This window comes from Suncus etruscus, chromosome 15 (genome assembly GCF_024139225.1).
Source record: "Suncus etruscus isolate mSunEtr1 chromosome 15, mSunEtr1.pri.cur, whole genome shotgun sequence".
NCBI classification, from domain to species: Eukaryota; Metazoa; Chordata; class Mammalia; order Eulipotyphla; family Soricidae; genus Suncus; species Suncus etruscus.
Genome location: NC_064862.1, coordinates 64,970,207 through 64,988,731, shown reverse-complemented (window position 1 = coordinate 64,988,731; position 18,525 = coordinate 64,970,207). Strand labels below are relative to the sequence as shown.

The 18,525-nt window shown below is 35.8% G+C and overlaps 1 protein-coding gene across 1 annotated transcript in view; it reads right to left on the bottom strand.

Annotated features, from left to right (window-relative positions):
• LOC126029907 (phospholipid-transporting ATPase ABCA3-like) overlaps positions 1-18,525 on the bottom strand; it is a 113,690-nt gene that overhangs the window by 36,905 nt on the left and 58,260 nt on the right. The window contains exons 16-22 of the mRNA XM_049788148.1: positions 16,882-16,980; positions 15,995-16,163; positions 13,873-14,177; positions 10,631-10,639; positions 6,558-6,788; positions 5,977-6,178; positions 2,379-2,595 (exon numbers count right to left, since the gene is read on the bottom strand). Of these exons, the coding sequence (XP_049644105.1) occupies positions 2,379-2,595; positions 5,977-6,178; positions 6,558-6,788; positions 10,631-10,639; positions 13,873-14,177; positions 15,995-16,163; positions 16,882-16,980 (1,232 nt within the window). The remainder of the gene's footprint in view (positions 1-2,378; positions 2,596-5,976; positions 6,179-6,557; positions 6,789-10,630; positions 10,640-13,872; positions 14,178-15,994; positions 16,164-16,881; positions 16,981-18,525) is intronic.

Sequence of the window (18,525 nt, the reverse complement as noted above, 5' to 3'; positions counted from 1 at the left end):
ACATGGACATTATTACACAGGTATTATACTTCTATGATTTTTATTATGACCTTCCTATTGATACCAGTTTATGGAAATGAAAAGTTAAGGTTACCAAATGCTGTCAACAATATCAATTTAAAGTTACGCTTAACGTGCATACACTTAAGATTGTTTTCCACTTTATTATGATCTGTACCAATTCAACCCTTTAGTCAAGGTTTTATTTTTTTGGTTTTTGGTTTTGGGGCCACATCGGCAGTGCTCAGGAGTTACTCCTGGCTCTACACTCAGAAATCACTCCTGGCAAGTTCGGGGGACCATATGGAATGCCAGGAATCAAACCTGGGTCCGTCCAGGGTCAGCAACATGCAAGGCAAATGCCCTATGGCTGTGCTATCACTTTGGCCGACTAGTCAAGGTGGGTTTTTTTGACAGTATCATGAATAGCATTTTATCTGCTTCTGAAAACTGTGAGTCTTAGATGTTCCAACTTTCAAATCTAAAGCGGTATTTTTGTTAATCTAAAATAAAAATTTTTATGATAGGTAACTGGTTAATGAGGAAAAAATTTTTTCTGGAATTTTCCACAAGGAGGAATAAATGAATAGAGAATTAAGTAAAATTTATTTAATTAGAAAACCTAAGTAAAATTCATTTAATTAGAAAACAACATAAGCATGATAGAGGAACTATCCTCTTTTAACAACTTTATTCATTATTAGTCACTTTAGTAACTCTATTTTCCAAATATTTTAGATGAGGAATATTAAAGACATAATATAAGTGGCCCAGTAGGAAAAAATAAAAACTCCCATAGTTGAGTATGTCAGGGAAAACTTATTCTTCTTCCTAGAGAATTTAAGTGTACTTAAGATTTTGAGAGGCCGGTGAGGTGGCGCTAGCGGTAAGGTGTGTCTGCCTTGCAAGCGCTAGCCAAGGAAGGACCGTGGTTTGATCCCCCGGCATCCCATATGTCCCCCTCAAGCCAGGGGCAATTTCTGAGCGTTAGCCAGGAGTAACCCCTGAGCATCAAATGGGTGTGGCCCAAAAAACAAACAAAAAACAAACAAAAAAACAAAAAAAAGAAGATTTTGTGCCTTTCCATTAAAATAGAAAACAAAATAATTTGTTTCTTTCTTTCTCAGAACAAAACTATTGACTTCTCTCAAGAACTTACTTTCTCTTTATTCTTCCCTCTCTTCACAGCAACACAAATACCACATCAAGGGCCCATATTTAAGAATAATAATGGTCTAATATAGTGGGGAGATACTTTATTTTAACTTTCTGAGAGGAATCCTTCTAAGAATGCTGTGTTCTTGTTGTTGTCTCAGTGTTTATCTCTGTTATTTCTAACTCTGTCTTTCAATTTCTGTATTTCTCTTTCTTTCCTTCTCATAAATTATTCTCAGGGACAAGTCCTCCTAAAATTTCTAGTATTTGCTAGGAATATACTAAGTAGTCTATGTGATGGATGTCAGAATGTTTACAAAGATAAAGAACCATAACGAAAGATATATAGGTCAATTTCAGTCTAATCATTTCAATATGAGAATTACAAATGTACACAATGCCTTAAGTATTACTTCAAAGTGATACTTTGTATTTTTTTATTTTCAAAGTATACTTTGAAATATATATTCAAAATATATATTCATATATATTAAAATATATTTATATATTAAAATATATTTATATATTCATATATATTCAAAGTATACTTCGAATAAGTATCATTCAAAGTAATATTGACATCGTAAATGCAGTATTTTCCCCCAAACAAGAAAGTAATTTTTTGTTAATATTCTTATTCCATTTTTACTTATTAGCTTATTTTGTCTTCAGGGAAAAGAGGCATTTACAGTAAATTTTACTCATTTATTTTTAATCTCAGTTTTGCACATGTCTAGTCCAGTATTTCTCTTCAATTGCTCAGATAATTGCCTATTTCTGGCTACTTGAAACAGCTTTGTTAAGAGCATTCCTATTGATTTTGAGAGATTTATAGGGTTACTATTATGCACATCTGAATTTGGCTTCTGTTGTGATAGTAACACCTCCCCTTTATCCACGTTAAAATTATAAACATAAAATTATAACATTAGTACATGTAGGTGTGACTTTTTGAAACTTCTTAAGTCATGAAAGAATAATCCTCATAAAAGGAATCTGTGCTTTATGAGAGTCTTTTGCTAGAGAATCCTGAACAGACTAAAACTTTGCCATGATGTTTCCAGAATGCCACTCAAGCTTATGTAGCCTCACTTGAACAATACATTTGGTTTTCTCATATAGCCGTGTCAACTCTTATTTAGCTGGCTATCTAAGTTTCTACCAGTCCCACTTTTATAAAGTAATACTGTGGATTAATGTCATGATTCAGCCATTATACTTACCACTCTGAAATACATGGTCTACGAGGGTAGTGAAAATGCCTGAAATGTAATTAAATACAGCAAGCATGGCATAGGCATTGCCAGTCCGATTATAGAGGAAGCCCATCAAGTACATTAAGGGAATGGAAGACCAACCATATATAATAAAGATTAACATTGTGTCTAGAAAGCGGTAATTACTGGTATATACAACCAAGTGGAAGTATCTCAACACTACCTGAAACAGATAGAACACACAGATAATGGCAAAGTGAAATGAAAGTGCAAAAATAATTCAAGTCAGATTATTTAAAGAAGTAAACACCAAGTTCTATATTGATCACAGAAGTTTTCATTAAGTGCTTCAATTTATCTCTTTAAAACATTCTGTCCATGAGCATAAATAAGAAATTTCCTTTTCTTTGCCCTCCCCTTTGCCCTCCAACTTTCCCCCCAGCCCTTTTCCTTCCCCTTCTCCACTCCCTTTCTCCCCTCTCTTCTTTTTCCTTCCCTTCCCTTCCCTTCCCTTCCCTTCCCTTCCCTTCCCTTCCCTTCCCTCCCCTCCCTTCTCCTTTTCTCATCTTTCTTCCTCTCCTCTCCTCTCCTCTCCTCTCCTCTCCTCTCCTCTCCTCTCCTCTCCTCTCCTCTCCTCTCCTCTCCTCTCCTCTCCTCTCCTCCCCTTCCCTTTCCTTTCCTCCCCTTCCCTTCCCTTTCTTTCTCTTTCCTTCCCATTACTTCCTTTTTCCCTTTTCCCTTCCCTTTCCTCCCCTTTCTTTCCCACCTTCCCTTCTTTTTTTTTTTCTTACATTGTATTAGAAATTCTAACAATATCAGTCAGAGAAGAGGAAACCAACAGGATCCAAATTGGAAAAAAGAAAGTCAAATCATCTCTACTTGCAGATGACATGATGCTATAAATTGAAGATTCTAAGAAGGCTATAGAAAGCTTCTAGAGACAATAAACCAATAGAGCAATATGGGTAGTAACGAAGTCAATATACAAGAATTGGTTGCATTCCTATATACAAATAATGAATGACATGGAAAGAGGGCAAAGAGTCTACCCCATTTTAAAATAGCATCTAAAAATATCAAGTACCTAGGAATCAACTTAACAAAGTAGGTAGTAGTCAATATCAAGAAAATTTCAAAACACGTAAGAAAGAAATTCAAGAAGACCTTGAGAAAATGGTAGGAGATAGAAAAGTATTCCATCTAGTAGATTGGAAGAAAAAACATTTTCTAAATGACCATCATACCAAAACTACTCTAAAGATTTAATGCAATCTCCATCCAAATATAGACAAAAATCTTTAAGGACTTAGAACAGTCAATTATAGACTTTGTGTGGAATTATAAATTATCCTGGACAGCCAAAATCATACTGAAAAATATGGGAAATGCCTCATTTCTTGACTTAATGCTAAAAGACATAGAGATAAAAACAGTATAATAACAACAGACTCTCTGACCAATGAATTAGAATAGAATATTCATGGCCAAGCCCTAGTATATATGACCAGCTATTTTTTGACAAAGGAGCTATTAAAATAAAATGTAAGAAAGACAGCCTCTTCAACAAATGGTGTTGGGAGAATTGGATAGTCACATATAATAAATTAAAACTGGCTTCATTTTCCACACCTTATTCAAAACTCATCTTAAATGATGTATCCAAGACCTCAATATAAGACATGAATCTATAAAGTACTATAAGTAAATAATAGTACTTTATATCTATAAAGTATTTTTAAGGAAAATATAGGAAGAATGCTTCAAGACCTAGACCAAAAAGGGAGTCACCAGTGATATGATCCCATTGACAAAGGCTATAAGAATCAAAAATAGATAAATGGGACATCAAACTAAAAAGTTTCTGTATGTCAAGAAAAAGATTGGTTAAAACTAAAAGAAAGCTGAGTAGAAAAAAATGTTTTCACTCAACATATAAAAAAAATTGATGACCAAGATATATAAAGTATATCAAATATTAACCAAAAAGATTTTTTAAAAAACCATTAAAAAGTAGAGAAAATAAACAGACATTTCTCCAGGGAAGACTAATGGATGGGCAACAGACACATGAAAAAATGCTCATCATCATTTACCATTAGGGAAATCCAAATCAAGAAAACAATGAGATATCTCACAATAGTGAGAATGGTACATTTCAAAATTACTAGGAAGAATCTGTTTTGGTGGAGGTGTGCTGAAAAAGAAGCTTTCATCCACTCTGATGGAAATATTGTCTAGTCAAACCTTTATGGAAAATAGTATGAAAAGTTCTCAGTAAATTCAGAATTTAGCTGCCACATACCCAGAAATCTCACCTTGGGGTATCTTTTTCCAGGGTAGAATAACATTCATTCAAAAGGACGTATAAACACCATTATTCATGGCAGCACTTACTAAAATAGCTAAGATTTAGAATCAATCTAGATGTCCAAGAAGAGATGAGTGGATTGTGAAGTTGTAGTATTTATAATATCATACTTCACAGCTGTAAGAAGTGACAAAATCTTGCAAATTGTTGCAACATGGATGGAATTGGAAGATGACATATTAAATGAATAAACCAGAGGAAGAAGAATAAACACAGGATGATCTTATTTATATGTATTATTTTGAATAACTGGATGAGGGGATGCATCATTTTAAAGTCTAGATACCTCAATTTCCTCAAGAGAGGAAAAGAAAATATATAGTGGAGGGAAAGGGGAGAAAAGAAATATAGTGGAGGGGAGGGAAAGAAAGATAGATGAGAAATAAGAGGGTGCAGGGGATTCAGGTACATCAGTATTAAGGCTAAATTTCAGAACAACACCAAAATCATAAGACCCACACTTTAACAACCAAACTTAAAAAGATACCTGACAGGATGGCATGCTGGGGTTGGGGTGGGAGGAACCCTATAAGTATTGGTAGAGAGAAGTTGATATTGGTGGTGGGATCAGTGCTAATGTTGTATGTCTAAAACAACTATTAATAATCTTGTATATTACAGTGCTTTAATTTTTAAGAATTAAGAATAAGAAAAACTCTACACTTGAAAATTGCACAAATCTATCCATAACACTAGCCCTAAGCTGATACTAATTTTATTCCTACTACTAATTTATAATTTTAAAAATAATAATCTTGAATAAAGTTCATTTGATTGGTTAATTTAGTAACAGGAGGACTTTGAGGCACTATTTAGGTCTAGGGACAAACCATACACTAAATCCTAAGATCATATTGGAAGCAGCAAAAATAAATTACAAGAGACCTTAAAGAGAAACTGCCCATATTCTGTAGCCAGAAAACAATATTGTATAATATAATGAGGTTTTGGCAGATCAACCTACATTGATGAGACCATAAACTAAAAATTTTCTTCTAAGTGAAAGATCTTTGTGCTTTTTGGGAAAAAATGTTATTCTCTTTAACTGGAAGACTAGTAGAGATTTTAGACTATTAGAGATTTAGTTGAGATTTTCTACCATGAGATGTTTTCAGTGTCTTCAAAGATAATGAATAAGGAGTTAATTGCCAGTTAATCTAATAACAGGAGAGAAAAGAAACCCTTTGTGTGGTATAAAAGGAAAATAAGTTCTCAAGAACTTTATCTAGCACTCACCATTAGCCAGCAGCAGATAAAGATGAAAATTATTATATCCCACAGCAGAGAAGAAAGCCAATACACAAGGACAGAAAGCCCAGTCATAAACTGTATGTGCTTTGCATTAGAAAGTCTCTCAGTTACTGACAGCAGACAAAAACCACTCATCAAAAGAGCCAGACCAAAGTGTATATATAATGTCGCATGGAGTCCACTTGTCCTACAAAGAAGGAATAAAAGTAGATATATCAGAAAATCAATTTATAAAAGACAAAATCCTATTGATAGCTTCCAAAATAAGTTTAATGTAATCATATAAGAGGATAGAAATAGTAAATTCGGGGCCGGGCGGTGGCGCTAGAGGTAAGGTGCCTGCCTTGCCTGCGCTAGCCTTGGACGGACCGCGGTTCAATCCCCCGGTGTCCCATATGGTCCCCCAAACCAGGAGCAACTTCTGAGCGCATAGCCAGGAGTAACCCCTGAGCGTTACTGGGTGTGGCCCCCACCAAAAAAAAAAAGAAATAGTAAATTCATTGTTGAAAGAGTAAAAAATTTTGATGCAAAAACAGCACAACAACAACAACAACAATCTGACTTACATTCCTTTGTTTGCCTTTTTATCAATGTATGGCTGAGGTTTATTGAAAAGTCTCAAGGAAGCATTAGAAGTCATCAGCAAAAAGACATTTTCTATCAATCCCAGGGAAACAGCAGGTGAATGAATTGCATCATTGTTGAATAGAGAAGTCACTTGTATTGCCGTATCATTTCCATTTATGTCAACTGCAGTAATGCATGTGTAAATACAATCTTTATTCTCTACCAAGTACCTTTGGAGGTTATCTAGGATGAGAAATAGTGGTCAGTTTTCCTATAATACAGATAATCTACAATATATGATGAGAAATAGGAATAAATTCTATTTGAATTTTTTATGCTTTTATATGCAATGGAATAAGATTCTATTAAAAACAATTTGTTTATATCTCTTTAATACAATAAAGTATTATTATAATAGGGTTGTATTGCTATTTGTACTATTTAGAGAGATATTATTGAAATATTCTATTAAAATGACACTCATCTCAATTCTGACTCAGAGGAAATGATTTTGTTTTTGAAGGCAGGTGGAATTTTATCAATAATTATTATGCTTCTATATAAAGTGCACAATCAGATACTTTATGACTATGTTTAGAAATTAAATTGTTAAAGGGGATCAGAGAGATAGTTCAGTGGCTAACCTGGGTTTGATCCCTAGCATTCCATATGGTCTCCTGTGCCAATAGCATTGATTCCTGAGTACAGACCTAGGGGCAATGTCTGAGCATCACCAGATATTACCCCCTAGCAAACCAAAAGTAAATGATTAGAAGCCTGGGAAGTCCCATCATTCTGTCCTGCACACATTCTTCTATCCAGGGAATAATTATTTCAGCCAGGGATTGAACCACTTCATAATCTGTTTATCCTCCAAACTCAAAACCACATGGATAATAGAATATCCACATGAAAATATTAATGCATACATAATCTTATATAGGGGATGGGAGGGATGTGGCACTCCTATTTCTCAAAGAGTATATGGCCCTAAATCTCAGCTAATTCAACAGAGTTGAGTTCTGTATATCCCTTATTTCTGGGCAGGTGGGCTGTAGCACTTCTATCTCTCAGAGAGTAAAGAGCCTCAAAACCCAGTTACACTGGGGGGTAAAGAAGGGAGATATGGGATGCATACTAGGAACAGGAGTGGAGGGAGGACACCACTAGTGGTGAAAATGGCCTTGATTTATTGTCACTATGAACCTTGAATATTACTGTGAAATATTTGTAATTCTCTTTGGCCACAATAAAAATTAATTTAAAAAGAAGCCAGTTAACCCAACAGAGTAACTAGTCAACAATTTTCTTAGCATATTCAAATAACCCTGCTTAATTAGATAAATCATCTGAAATGCAGATGTATTATTAGTCAACATTTTGTAGTAACAATTTAATAGATCACTAGTAATAGGAAAATGAAACTTCACTTTTAACACCCACAAAATGTAAAAGACAACTGCAGTTACAGAGAGGGAGAGAAACCTAAGCAAATCTTGCAAGCCCATAAAATATTTAAGGCTGGTTTATGAGGATCTAAAATCAACACTCAATGCACTGACAAGAGAAATTAAAGAAGCCCTAGCCAGTGACATTAAGCAAGATGAGAAGTTCAATCAACCCAAATAAGAACTCTTTCAGATGATGAGATTTCAATACAAATAGAATTGAAGAAGCTAAAGAACATGCTAGCAAGCCATACTAGCAGAATCTCACAGTGTGAGAACAAACTTGAAGACAATTTATAAGCCACCATTGATAACAAAGTTGAAAAAGGAAAGAGAGACAAAAGGATGGAAGAAAATGCTGTTACTTAATAAAAAAGACAAGAGGAATAATCTCCAAATTATAGGAATGTCAGAAAGAGAGGAAAAAGGAAAAGAAATAGAACAAGTAGTGATATAATAGCAGAGAACTCCCCCAATTTCTAGAAAGAGGCAGCTGTGCATATTCAAGAGGCCAAAAGAGTATCAAATAAAATAGACTCAAACAGAACAATACCAAGAGATATAGTAATCAAAATGGAAAAATTCAAAGACACAGACTTCTTAAAGCAGTAAAAATCCTTAAATATAAAGGAAAGAGCACAGGAATCATACTAAATCTCCAATACAAAATGGTTCAGGAAAGAAAAGAGTAAAATGACATAAAATTGAGAGGATAGAAATTCTATCAACTATTTTCTCAGCCTATGATTCACTTAAATAGAACTGAATTACAAACAGAAAAATAGAACTAACTTTATATCTGGATATTGAACCACTCACTCCTGAAAAACCAGTGGATCAGAGAAGAAATAAAAAGATTCTTGAAACAAATGAGAATGAGGATATGAGCTAACAGAATTTGTGGGACACAGAAAAAACTGTATTGAGAAAAACCTATAGCTTTGTAAGCATTAATCACAAAGGAAGAAAGAACATACATAAATAAATTAATGCACAGCTTAAAAATTGGAAAATGAACAACAAAATGAGCTGAAAATATCCAGGAGCAAGAACATAATAAAACTTAAGGCAGAAATTAATGCACTGGAAACCTTAAAAATAATACTAAATATCAATGAAACCAAGAATTGGTTCTTTGAAAAGAAAACCAATATTCATAAACCACTAGCAAGACTCACAAAGATAAAGAGAGAAAACCCTAGGAAACCAAATCAGAAATTAAAAAGGGGGTATTGTTACAGATATTATAGGAATTCAAAGGATAATTAGAGATTACTGTAAAAATCTTTATACCACAAAACGAGAGTTACTTAGAAGAAATGGATAAACTATTAGACTCCTATAACCTCCCAAAGTTGAGCAAAGATGACTTGAAATATCTTAACAGGCCTCTATCAATATCCAGAAAACTGAAATAGTAATTAAAATTCTACCCCAAAAGAAAAGCATAGGCCTAGCTGGATTCCTAGTAAATTCTTTGAGACATTCAAAGAGGACCTACTGCCATTTTTTTTTTCAACTCATCCAGGAAATTGAAGAGAGAAATTCCCAAATAGTTTCTATGAAGTTAATAACACTCTGATATCAAAAACAGATAGAGACACCAGAAAGAGAGAAAGGGAGAGAGAATGACAGGCTAATATCCTTGATGAATGAATACAGATGCAAAGATCCTCAACAAAATACTAGAAAAATACTCAACAAAATACAATTCATCAAAAAGATCATATACCATGACCAAGTAGATTAATCCTGGGAAATACAAGTATGGTTTAACATATAAAAGTTAATCAAAATAGTACACCATATTAATAAAATAAAAATATTTGATCATAACAATAGATACAGAGAAAGCATCTAACAAGATAAAGCATCAATTTATGATAAAAAATTAGAAATTGAAGAAAATTTTCTCAAACTAGTCAAACGCCCAAGGCAAATATTATATTCAAGGCTAAAAGCTAAAATTCTTTGCCTAATATCTGTCAAGGTTGTCCACTCTCATCACTTTTATTCAATATAGTATTGGAAGTACTTGACATAGCAATTAGGCAATAAAAGGATATCAAGAACATCCAAATATATAGGTAAGTATTCAGGCTCTCATTTTTTGTGGATGATATCTCAAGGATTAGACTCCACACAAAAGCATCTAGAAACAATAGATCTCTACACTAAATTGGCAAGCTACAAGTCCATAATTTTTCTATATTCAAATAAATAAATTAATTAATTTAAATAAATAAATGAAAGAGACATTAATAAACCTAGGAACACAAAAATACAATACAAAAATCCCTTTCTTACACCTATATTCATTGCAGCACTATTTACCATAGCAAGACTCTGGAAACAACCAAGATGCCCTTCAACAGATGAATGGCTAAAGAAACTATGGTACATATACACAATGGAATATTATGCAGCCATCAAGAGAGATGAAGTCATAAAATTTTTCCATACATGGATGTACATGGAATCTATTATGCTGAGTGAAATAAATCAGAGGGAGAGAGATAGATGCAGAAAAGTCTCACTCATTTATGGGTTTTAAGAAAAATGAAAGACATTCTTTCAATCATTTTCAGAGACAAAAGAGAGGAGGGCTGGAAGTTCCAGCTCACTTCATAAAGCTCACCACAAAGAGTGATGAGTGTAGTTAGACTCTAACTACATTGAGAACTATCCTAACAATGAAAATGAATGAGGGAAGTAGAAAGCCTGTCTAGAATTCAGGCAGGGTGGGTGGGGAGGAGGGAGATTTGAGACATTGGTGATGGGAATGTTGCACTGGTGAAGGGGGTGTTCCTTTTTTATTTTTTAAAATTATCTATATTTAAACACTGTGATTACAAATATAATTGTAGTTGTATGATTACAGTCATGTAAAGAACACCCCCCCTTCACCAGTGCAGGATTCCGACCACCAATTTCCCGGATCTACCTACTCCCCACCCCACCCACACCTGTACTCGAGATAGGCTTTCCTTTTTTCTCATTCATTCACATTGTTATGATAGTTTTCAGTATAGTTATTTCTCTAACTGCACTTATCACTCTATGTGGTGAGCTTCATGTCATGAGCTGTACCTACATGGGAAGATGGGGAAAATAAGGGTTGGGTCTGAGGCAGCTAAATATTAGAAATGAGATTTGTAGGGCAGTATCAAGGTCACAATACAAGATGGATGTTATGGATAATAAAATATATGCATATGATACTATTAATAGGAAAACAAGGAGAAAAAAATTCCAGTGACTATCCCAACATAAACCAGTGCTAGAATGGCCCACCCTCCTCCCAAAGCGCATTTCTATTAGTGTAGGGAGAGGTAGGGGGAAAGTCTTTTGACCCCTATAGAGTCCACCTAGACCAGCACCCAGGGAAGACATGAAGTCCAGGGGAGAAAAAGAGGAACTGCTGGGGGCCTGCCAAGCCTCCCAGTACTCCCCAGGCCAGGGAGAAGGGCTCCGGTATGGCGCCTCCCCAAACCCCATACCTGGCAAGAGCTGGTCTCCAGAATCAAAGAGGAAACTGGAAGCCAGATGTCAGCCCGCCCTCCTCCTCATGCACTTTCCCCCTGGAGTACGGAGGGAGGGGGGAAGCCTGAGGACCACTAAGAGTCCACCTGAACCCACTTCTGGCCATCTGAGTTGGCACCCAGGGAAGGCCTGGATCAGGGGAAAAAGGGGACTGCTGGGGGCCTACCAAGCCTTCCAGCACTCCCCAGGCCAGGGAGAAGGGCTCCGGTATGGGGCCTCCCCAAACCCCATACCTGGCAAGAGCTGGTCTCCAGAATCAAAGAGGAAACCAGAAGCCTGATGTCTGCCAACCCACCTCCCCATGCACCTCCCCACTGGAGTACGGAGGGAGGGGGGAACCTGAGGACCACTAAGAGCCCACCTAAACCCACTTCTGGCCATCTGAGCTGGCACCCAGGGAAGGCCTGGAGTCAGGGGAAAAAGGGGGACTGCTGGGGGCCTGCCAAGCCTCCTAGCACTCCCCAGGCCAGGGAGAAGGGCTCCGGTATGGGGCCTCCCCAAATCCCGTACCTTGCAAGCGCTGGTCTTCAGAATCAAGGAGGAAACTGGAAGCCAGATGTCTGCCTGCTCTCCTCCCCATGCACCTCCCCCCTGGAGTACGGAGGGAGGGGGAAGCCTGAGGACCACTAAGAGTCCACCTTAACCCACTTCTGGCCATCTGAGCTAGCACCCAGGGAAGGCCTGGAGTCAGGGGAAAAAGTCAAGGACGGCTGGGGGCCTGCCAAGCCTCCCAGCACTCCCAGGCCAGGGAGAAGGGCTCCGGTATCGGGCCTTCCCAAACCCCATACCTGGCAAGAGCTGATCTTCAGAATCAAGGAGGAAACCGGAAGCCAGATGTCTGCCCGCCCTCCTCAAGGGGGGTGTTCCTTATATGAGTGAAACCCAACCATAATCATATTTGTAATCAAGGTGTTTAAATAAAGATATTTAAAAAACAGTCCCATATTGGGGGCTTGAGAGATAGCATGGAGGTAGGATATTTGCCTTGCATGCAGAAGGACAGAAGGACAGAATCCCAGCATCCCATATGCCCCCCCCCCGTGCCTGCCAGGGGCATTTTCTGAGCATAGAGCCAGGAGTAACCCCTGAGCATAGCCGGGTTTGACCCAAAAAAACAAAACAAAACAAAAAATCAGTCCCACTCACATTTGTGCCTCAGAAAGTCAAGTAACTTGGGGTAAACTTAACTGAAGAGGTGAGAGACCTATACAAAAAAATCCTATAAAACACTACTTCAAGAAGGAAGAGAAGACACAAGGACATGGAAACACATACCCTGTTTTTAAATTGGAAGGATTAACATCATTAAAATGCCAATATGTCCCAAAGTCTTTTCCTGATTCAGTGGAGTTACTATACAGATACCCATGACATTTTCCAAAGAAATAGATCAAATGCTTCTAAAATTCAAATGGAGCAATAAACCTCCATGAATAGTTAAAGAAACCCTTGGGAAAAAGAAGAAAGGGGAGGGGTCATCACCTTCCCAAACTTCAAACTATACTACAAAGTGGTAGTAATTAACACAGCATGTTAACAGAATAAAGATAGACTCTCAGATCATTGGAGCATAATTGAATATCCTAAGAAATATTCCCAGGATATGACAAAAATTTTTGATAAAAGAGCAAAAACAAAAAAGTGAAGTGGAGCAAGGAAAGCCTCTTCAACAAGTGGTGCTGGAAAACTTGGTCAGCTACATGCAAGAAACTAAACTCAGACCTCTTCCTGACACATGTACAAAGTTCAAATAAAAATAAATTAAAGACCTTGATATCAGACCTGAAACTATAATACATTATAGGCAGGATACTCTATGACATTGAAACTAAATATATCTTTAAGGATGAAACATCATTGACAAAACAAGTGGAAGCAAAGATAAACAAATGAAACTCATTAAATTAAGAAGGTTTGAACCTCAAAGGAAATAAGAACAGGATATGAAGACATCCCACCCAACACCCATCTGATAAGGAGTTATTATCTAAAATGAGGACATTGGTGGGTGGAAATGTGACCCAGAGAGGGGTAGATGTAGGATGGTGCATGATTAAAACTTAATTATGAACAACTTTGTAACTGTAACTCAAGGTGATTAAATTAAGTTTATTTTATAAAATGAAAGAAAATAACCTATAGACAAACTGCCACCATATATTATCATGTTTCTGAGAATAGTAGCATTTTCTTGATTCTGCCTTAACTGGGGTTAGGGGGTGGCACGAAAAGGCTGTCACATAATACTGTTAAAGACTTTGCAAGATATATATGCAGGTATTCATCTAAGAGGAGTGCTTTTCTCCCCTTTATTGAACTTTACTTGCCTTTCACTAATACAAGCTTTTGGTTGTTGAGCTGAAGAACTGTTTCAAATGCCTTGATAAATATATTAAAGTCAAAGCTCCCAGACAAACTTAAAGGCACAATAGTTTGGCCATACTCTTTCAGATTCAATTCTCTAGCATCTACATCCACACTCTGACTTGATAATCTTTCGGCCTCTAAAAGAAAGATAGGGCAACCCAGAACTGCCACCATCTGTATCACAAGCAGTTTCCAGTTGCGCCAATTGAACAGCACCTTCTTGAAGAACATAGCCACAAACTGCTGACAGTAGAGAGAACACTAGAGGGAAAAAAATTGCAATATTCATACATATGAATACATTATTCTTTTTTTAAGTTCATTACGTGACAACTTTGGAGTTTTATAGTAGGTGATATATAAAATTCATATATACATGGCACAAAATCTTAGCACAATAACATAAAATGATGCATACTGTTCACTGACTTTTATTTAAAGCAGGAGTTATCAACAAGTCATAATCAGATTTTATAATGAAGAGGTTTCATTGGAAGGGCCAGCGTGGGTATAGAGTATATAGTATAGTGGGTAGGATGCTTGACTTGACCTGGGTTCAACCTGGGGCACTTCATATGGTCTCTCAAGCCCACTGGGAGTGATCCCTGAGTGCAGAACCAGGAGTAAGCCCTGAGGACCTCTGTGTGTGGCCCCAAAATAAAAGAAAATATTTCGTTAAAACCCAGATTTACTAGTTCCTATAATTATGATTATTTCCCTACTACTAACCAATGTTTGAGTGATTTCAATAAAGTTGCTGAATGCAGTACCTAAAATTAAAAATCTTGAAGGAGGTTAAAACATCTCCAAAATTCTGAAACAATAATGTTGAAATCTTGAGATGCCATCTAGCCACCACCCTACCTCCCCAAAACATCCTCCAACCTTGGGGAAGCCATGTCGCTGCAGAACAGTCTCAAGGGGTTAGGTGTAGAAAGACATCTCAAAGGAAAATAATAGATCAAGAAGGTCATTATAATTAGTACCATAAAAAAGAAAATATAGGATCTATTAAATTTGCTGGTCTCAACTCTAAGGTATTAAATAAAATATTTGTTTGGTTTTTCCTGTGACCAAACTTAAAATCTACAGAAGATTTTCACTGACTCCCGATTGGTTAAAAATCACAGTGCTTTTTCAAAGGAATAGATACTTAGGAGAAAAATGTAAGAGAACTTAGCAATTCAGCGCCTTTCTATACTGATGATCCAACTGTTTGAGGAATGATCTCTGCAACATGTTTTTATTATAACAGTTTTGTTTTACAGTTTAAAGAATGATCTCTGTAATATGTTTTTATTATAACAGTTTTGTCTTACAGTTTTACTGTTTTGTTCTTGGATATTAAAAATATAATACCCTACTCATTCCACCTTACTCCAGCTAAAAATAAATAGTAAATGTCTGGTTATAAATGTCAACAAAAAGAATTTTAAGGGGGCCAGAACATACATAGCACAGTGAGAAGGGTGTTTGCCTTGCACATGGCTGACCAGGGTTCAATTTCCAGCATTCCATATGGTCCCCAGAGCCTGCCAGGAGTGATTTCTGAGCATAGAGCCAGAAATAACCCTTGATCCCTGCCTGGTGTAGCCCAAAAAACCAAAAACCAAAATAAAATGTCAAAAAATTTTAGAAAGAAAATGGAAACAATGAAACCCCTGAGAAACAAAAAGAATGAAAATAATATTTGAGATATCTAAAATCGATCATTTCAGAAATAAATATATAATATTCTTGATGTTATGCCAAATATTTCATTTATAATCTTCAATGGGCTAAAAACTCCATACTACATTTTTTCAAATATTTTTAAAATATACCTATTGTGGGGCTGGCGAGGTGGCGCTAGAGGTAAGGTGTCTGCCTTGCAAGCGCTAGCCAAGGAAAGATCATGACCGTGGTTCAATCCGCCGGCGTCCCATATGGTCCCCCCAAGCCAGGGGCAATTTCTGAGCACTTAGCCAGGAGTAACCCCTGAGCATCAAACGGGTGTGGCCCAAAAAAACCAAAAAAAAAATATAAACCTATTGTACCCCCAAGAAAATAATACTAAATTTCTTCATAGAGGCACTTACTCCAGTGTTAAACTTAGTAGCAGGACTTTCATTCATGCTAGAAATATTTGGCATCTCAATTCTGGACATAATCCTACTCTCATGTTTGATTGAAACTTGACTCATCATATAGGGAGCTTGAGATGGCGTAACTTTGGCAACAATTTCTAATTTTTCTCTTCTATTGGCACTACATAAAAAAGAAAGCAGACATTTCATTTCAACTCTACCCACAAATATCTCCTTCAGATATTCTGAATTACAACAATTGAAAATTTTTCTTTATTTGCTTATTGATTGGTAGAGGAATTCTACAGAGATGATGTAACAATTAGAACAGTGGTTCTTCTTAAACACAAATTTGTCACACTTTAGAAAGGAAAGAGAAACAGAGACATCATGATGAGTGTTTTGTTAAGTTATAGTCATCCACGTTAAAGATTAATGTTTAGTTCATATTTTAGAATAAGTTTAAAATGTCTATTTTTAATAAAATGATGGTTATTATATATTATATAAAATAATAACATAAGCTATTATAATTATTATCATATAAATTTTTATTACATAAAATAATTATGTTCAATTAACTCCTGAGTTTACACTTTCCAAATCTCTAATATGTGAATCTGAAAGTTTAGTGGGTTTTCAAAGAAGATCAAATTCTGGGGCTGGGGCACAGTATTGGATAAGGCACAATTTTTGCAAGCAACCAAGTTCAGTTCCTGGAACCTTATTTGGTTCCCTAAGCCAGCCAGGAATCATTTCTGTGTGCAGAGAACTAGGATTCTTAGAACCCTTAGAACCTCCAGGTGTGGTCCCAAAACAAAAAATAAATAAATAAAAGAAGATAAATTTGTGTTCTTTTTCTTCCAAGTTTGTGTCTTTTCACTATGTCTGTTGCTTACCTAAGAAAGACTTCTTCCATGGTAGTAATATAGGCACCAAAGCCAGCTATGCCAAGTTCCTCCTTTCTATTTTCCAGAGCAGTAAAAAGATCTTCATATCTAGGAAAAAAGGAATGAATCAGAGGGAAAGAAAGGGGCAAGAAGAAAAGAGACAGTTCAATCACCAGACCAAATTTTCATTTAGTTAGTCAAAACTGACATTATCCCCATGAATAAGAAAAATGTAAATTATTCTTTACATCAATGCTCTTAATTTTATTTATTTGAAAATTAAAACAGTGCTGGACAAATGTAAAGTAATTATTGCTTATCATGGACATAGTATTTAAACATAATTTTGATTTTCTAATAAACTCTTAAAATACTCTCTTACAACCCTAGTTTGTTGACAGAAGTTATCAGATAGACACAGAAGCTATAGTTCATATTATTCATTAAATAAAAAAATATAAATAGAAAGGAAAAGACTCAAAAGTAGAAGTGACGTAGGTGCAGTAGGAGCTGAAGCTGTAGAAAGAATCATGCAATTCAGCAATCAAGAAAATCTATTTCAATTGAGTCAGATGCAATGTACAAACATCAAGACTACATAATGTATTTTTCAAATTATCTTCAAATGATCAATTTTTCTAGAAAGAAAAACCACTTTTAAGACTGCTATACCTTAAAACCACCCTCCTTATATTCTTATTAAGGAACAATTAAGCCTATTCTTGCGCTAGAAATTTGGGAACACAAAAATCACCAAATTTTTATATTCTTGATAATTTTTTTCAATTATATCCTCTATTGGTTATTTTATTTAAAAATTATTGTGATATTAAGAGGGTAAACATTTTAGTAGTACAACTGTACCACAATATACCAACCACCAAAGTGCCAGAATTGTTATCCTTTTAAGACATGTTAGTCCTTTAAGACATTCTACCCTTTCTATACACTGGTCTCCACTCCTGAGATTGTACTTTCCTTGGTAATATTAGTTATCACACAAATGAGATTATCTGTCCTTATTTCCTGGTGTGACACCTTCTACTTTTATCTATATTGCCACAAAAGTGAAGATTTTATATTTTCTTGTGGAGGAACCATATTCTATTGTATGTGTGTACCAAATTTTCTTTCTACTCATCTGTCACTTGGCAATTGAGTTGTTTTCAAGTTTGAACTATAAAAAAAAAAGGTACACATTTAAAAAAAAAAGTAGTGTTCCTGGGGCTGGAATGATAGCATAGTGGTAGGGCATTTGCCTTGCATGTGGCCAACCTGGGACTGACCCAGGTTCAAATCCCAGCATCCCATATGGTCCCTGAGCCTGCCAGGAGCAATTTCTGAGAAAAACCAAAAATGGGAAAAAGAAAAAAAAAGCGTTCCTGTGTTCTTTGTTTATTTAGCTACTTAAGAGTGAAATTGTGGGATCAGATGGTAAGTAATAAAAGGATAATGGAGGAAGGTATTTGGCACTTCAATTGTGGTGGATATGCATTAACTTTGTATACTACAAACAACATAAACTATAATCATGCTACCTCTATAATAATAAAATACTAAAAATTAAAATTAGTTTTGTCATCTCTAATTTTCAAGGCTTTAAGATGCAAGAGATTCCAAGTCATGTTTTTACATGCAAGAGATTTTTGGAGA